The sequence below is a fragment of the Alexandromys fortis genome, unplaced genomic scaffold (genome assembly GCF_014885135.2).
Source record: "Alexandromys fortis isolate MF-2015 unplaced genomic scaffold, M_Fortis_MF-2015_v1.1 scaffold_196, whole genome shotgun sequence".
Classification (NCBI taxonomy): domain Eukaryota; kingdom Metazoa; phylum Chordata; class Mammalia; order Rodentia; family Cricetidae; genus Alexandromys; species Alexandromys fortis.
In genome coordinates, this window is record NW_026068078.1 from 635447 (window position 1) to 640565 (window position 5119).

At 41.3% G+C, this 5119-nt stretch overlaps 1 protein-coding gene across 2 annotated transcripts; it reads left to right on the forward strand.

The window, feature by feature from the left end:
* Positions 1–1032: 1032 nt before the first annotated feature.
* On the forward strand, positions 1033–2208 carry Pdha2 (pyruvate dehydrogenase E1 subunit alpha 2). Of its 2 annotated transcripts, XM_050121750.1 has the most exons (2): positions 1033–1545; positions 1639–2208. In XM_050121750.1, the coding sequence occupies exons 1-2, from the start codon at positions 1033–1035 to the stop codon at positions 2206–2208; spliced, it is 1083 nt and encodes a 360-aa protein (XP_049977707.1). The 2 variants fall into 2 exon arrangements, with proteins under 2 accessions (XP_049977707.1, XP_049977706.1); XM_050121749.1 differs by having other exon boundaries at positions 1033–2208.
* Positions 2209–5119: the final 2911 nt, after the last annotated feature.

Below are 5119 nucleotides of genomic sequence, written 5' to 3' on the forward strand. Positions count from 1 at the left end.
CGTCAGTGCACCATGAACAAATGACAGGCCATGATCAGGCTGGATGTGAGTGATGATGAGTACTTGTGTACTCAATGTATATGGACATACTTTTCAATAAATATGTGAAGATGGTGTTAATGTTTTCTTTCTTTTAAAAACATAAAGTTAAGCCACACAGTGGTGGTGCATGCCTTTACTCTGAGCACTTGTGAGGCAGAGGCAGGTGAATCTGTAAGCTTGAGGCCAGCCAACCAACTTACTGGTCTACAAAAAAGTGAGTTCTAAGATAGCTAGGACTGTAATACCGAGAAACCCAGTCTCAAAAAATAAAACAAAACAAACAAAAAGACAAAACAAAACATAAAGTTAGGAGAATAATGTCATTTGGCATTTTCTTTCTTTTTTTAAATTTATTTATTTATTTTTTTTTGAAAAATTACCGCCTCCTCCCCGTTTCCCATTTCCCTCCCCCTCCTCCCACACATTTTCTTTTCTGTCTCTCCCTCTGTCCTGTCCTCTACCCATCCTCTTCCTTCCTCCCAACTCTGTCTTGCCCACCTTCACCTTCCTTCCCCTTTCTGAATTCTTTTGTTTTTGGGATGGGGGAGGGGAGGGACGTTTCCCAGAGAGGCATCAAATTGGCTGAGGATAAGACTAGAGTCTGGATCCTGCAAGCTTCCTTGTCTAGTGTCTGCGATCACATGAATTCATGCCCCAGACATTGTCCCAGTTTAGGAGTGCTGAGACTGAACCCGAGGTCTCTAGTACACTGGTCAGGATTCTTGTTGGGTTGTACAGAGAAAAGACAGCTGCTGCGGGGTGAGAATGGTGGTGTTAACCACTAAGGACGAACGTGTCTGAAATCTCCATTTTTCGGTCGGAAGGCACCGAGGACCCGCCCCAATGGGCGGGGCTTCTAGTTTGCTGTCGCAGGCACTGTAATTGGGTCGCGCTATTCTTGCGTCAGAGAAGCTGGGCCGCCATCTTCGAAGCCACGGAGTGGTCGGAGTAGTCGTTGGAATCGCTACCGTTTGGGCCTCGCGTTTCTCCATGAGGAAGATGCTGGCCGCTGTGGTGTCCCACGTGTTTTCGGGAGCGACCCAGAAGCCGGCCATGAGAGGGCTGCTGGCGTCCCTGAACTTCTCCAACGACGCCACCTGCGACATTAAGAAATGCGACCTGTACCGGCTGGAAGAGGGCCCTCCGACCTCCACCGTGCTCACCCGAGAGGAGGCCCTCAAGTACTACCGGACCATGCAGGTGATTCGGCGCATGGAGCTGAAGTCTGACCAGATGTACAAGCAGAAGTTCATTCGTGGTTTCTGTCACCTGTGTGATGGGCAAGAAGCCTGCTGCGTGGGGCTGGAGGCAGGGATCAATCCCACGGATCACGTCATCACGTCCTACCGGGCTCATGGCTTGTGCTACACACGGGGGCTGTCGGTCAAATCCATTCTCGCCGAGCTGACTGGACGCCGAGGAGGCTGTGCCAAGGGCAAAGGAGGCTCGATGCACATGTACGGCAAGCACTTCTACGGAGGCAATGGCATTGTTGGGGCACAGGTACCACTGGGAGCCGGTGTCGCTTTCGCCTGTAAATACCTGGGAAATGGTCAGGTCTGCCTGGCTCTGTATGGCGACGGTGCGGCTAACCAGGGGCAGGTGGCCGAAGCTTACAATATATCGGCCTTGTGGAAATTACCTTGTGTCTTCATCTGTGAGAATAACCGCTACGGAATGGGGACAGCCGTTGAGAGAGCAGCAGCCAGCACTGATTACCACAAGAGAGGCAATTTTATCCCTGGACTGAGGGTGAATGGGATGGATATCCTCTCTGTCCGTGAGGCGACCAAGTTTGCAGCTGATCACTGCAGATCTGGAAAGGGGCCCATTTTGATGGAACTGCAGACCTACCGTTATCATGGACACAGTATGAGTGACCCAGGGGTCAGTTACCGTTCACGAGAAGAAGTTCACAACATGCGAAGCAAGAGTGATCCTATTATGCTTCTCCGAGAGAGAATGATAAACAACAACCTCAGCAACGTTGAAGAGTTGAAGGAAATCGATGCAGATGTGAGAAAAGAAGTTGAGGAAGCAGCCCAGTTTGCTATAACTGATCCAGAACCAACTTTGGACGAATTAGCTCATCACCTCTACTACCGCAATTCACCATTTGAAGTTCGTGGTACAAATAAATGGATCAAGTATATGTCTGTCAGTTAGACAGAGATTACTTATAGATATGTTATAAATTCTTCAGAGAAAAATTTACGTTGAACTTTAGGAAACTTCTCAGTTTTGTTAAGGAGGAATAAATAAAATATTAAAGACAAAGGTCTTGTAAACCTTCATAAAGGTAGATTAATAGCTTATTAAGGGGATTAGAAGATAAGCATTTGTTTTAAAGGGATGTTCCATTTTATATTGTAACTTTAAAAGGCACTATATCATAAATAATATGAATGACTTTTAGAATATTTTAAATTTATAGTCTCAATTTATAAATCTAAAATAGGAAAATCATTAACTTCCCCAATTTGTCGTAATTGTTTGATTTCACTTTAGTCATGAAATAAATACTGTTCTTTAACGAAATAGACTTGATTCTTGCTTCCTTTGCCATGACTTTGTGTAAAGTTATATCCCGAGTTAGGAGAATGAATTTAAGCCACCTGGGACCTCTTCTGCTAAGCCACTTGCAACAACTGATATACATTAACCAGTAATGGACACACTGCTTTTTTATAGAAGGCATATGTGATATTGTTCTGACTTCCCAGAAAAATTTAATAGGACAAAGACAGGGAAGAAAAGGAGGATGTTTTGTTTTTGTTTTCATAGCATTTTATTTATAGTATGTGTAGTGTACTAACTAGGAAAATGTAAACAAAATCTTAGACTTTTATTTGTGTTAATATTCATGCTAATGTTATATTTGCTTTACAATCATTGATGCTACACGTGTTCTAGATTTGGAAAAGTTGTGGCGAATTCTCCAACAAAAACCAACAAACACCATTACCCCTCAAAGCTGAGAAAGTTTGCAGATTCTGCTATTATGAATAATGCTGTGAACATAGTTGATCAAGAATCCTTGTGGTATGATCGTGCATCCTTTGTGTATATGCCTAAAATTGGTATAGCTGGGTCTTGAGGTGGACTGATTCCCCATTTTCTAAGAAATAGCCATACAGATTTCTGAACTGCCTGTATAAGTTTGCACTCCCACAAGCTGTGGAGGAGTGTCTTATAAGTAAGATTAGGATAACCATCCTACAATCCACAGCGCCAGAGTGACTAGACAAGAAGGCGGGCCCAAAGAGGGTTGCATGGGTTTCCCAGAGAAAGTATTAGAAAAAAATTCCTGGATAAACTGGGAAAGGAGGCAGGGTGGGGGTTAGGAGGGATGGAAGGATGGGAACTAGAGGGAGCAGGTGGGGCGGGCTGGTTGCAAAAAATTAAAAAAGAATAAAAATGAAAAAGCTGAGAAAGTAAAATCAAAGAGATGACTTTAATGCACTTAATTCAACTCTGCTTTCCATTCAAAGGTAGCTCTAAAGTACATATAGCAAGTTGCTGCTGTTGACTGATCTCTTCTAAATCATCTAAGTATATACATATTAAAATTTACTGAAGAAAAACCTGACATCACAGAGGCTCAGCTATTTATAGTTCATTACCTTATCAGTTAGTTTACCAAAACATGGTGAAAATACTACTCCTTGGTTATATTTAACTAGACCTTAAATCCCCTCAAACTTGATGTCTGGTATGTGCTATTCTGTGACAGATTTAATTGAAACCAGAAATGAAATCTAATGGTTTCAGAACCAGTTTCTGGAGCATACAAAAGCCTTTTATTTCACAGCATTTGCTCATATAAATAGAAATGTGAGTTTCTTTTCTGTCACTGTAACACTTTGACAAAAGCAACTTGAAGGGGACAAGGTCCATCTTATCCCACAGTTCCAGTAATAGTTCATGTTAGCAGGGAAGTTGAGTTGAAGCGGAGGGCTCATGAGATCTGCTGACTTTGCATTCATAGTCTGAAACCTGCAGAAGGCCTTCTAGTGCTCAGCTCTTTCTTCATTTTCAACACTCCAGGATCCCTTGTCTCAGGAAATGGTGCCACCAACAATGTGTGTGTGTGTGGGGGGGGGTCCCATCTCAGTTAACATAATTTCTCACAGGCATGTGCAGAAGCCCATCTCTCATGATTATAGATCCTGTTACATTGGCAATGCTAATATAAGAATCTGGTTCCCAAGAAATACAATGGAGAATCAAAAGCTCAGGGGCTTCTCTATTAACCCTTGAACACAAAGATAAAGGTGCAGAGTCTATCCTTCTGCAAACAAGATAACCTCAAAGTTGCAAGTTTACAGAGATGAATGTGTGTATTATTTCCTTTGCTTTTATTTATATGGAGGAGGGTACATGTCACAGTATGCCATGTCAGAGACAAGGTGGAGGAGTTTATTTCATCATGTTTGTTTCTGGAAATCAAGCTAGGTAGCAAGAACCTTTACTGTCTCAAGGTGGTGCTTATAAATGAGTGATATTACTACCTCATATAATTTGGTCACAATACTGTAGCTATTCAGAGATACTAGAACCAGGTCTCTATAGTTAGAAAAAAAAGATTTTGCATAAAAATCTTCCAAGCTAATAGTTTTCGAATAACAGTACATTTCATTGTAATCCTCTAGTATTTACATATGTTTGCAAGCCTATAAAATTATACAAACAGCATATAAAATAATTTTAAAAGTTTTTTTTACATAATGGATTCTTTATGGTCAGCAAAAAGTAAGATATAAGTATTTTATTGATAAGGAAGTCATAAAAAGTTAAGATATATGGGTACTGAATTTCAGACAAATTTTCAAATCTTACTATGTTAGAAAAATAAAGTATTTCCCATTTACAGTGGAAGTCTCATTAGGCAGGGGTTTCAGTATTAGAAGATATTCAGAATTTGTATACCTTCAGGGATGATAACCTTACTGTTGGTTGTTATATAATTCTGTGATTATCCATTGAATTAAATTCCACCTTAACTGATAAGGTCAAGTTTTATCCGTTAACTAATCCTAGCAATCGTGTTAGACTTTAAAACCAAGGATGAGTAGGA

Excerpts from the sequence above, each read along its gene's own strand:
- Pdha2 (XM_050121749.1), top strand. The coding sequence starts at position 1,033 with ATGAGGAAGATGCTGGCCGCTGTGGTGTCCCACGTGTTTTCGGGAGCG.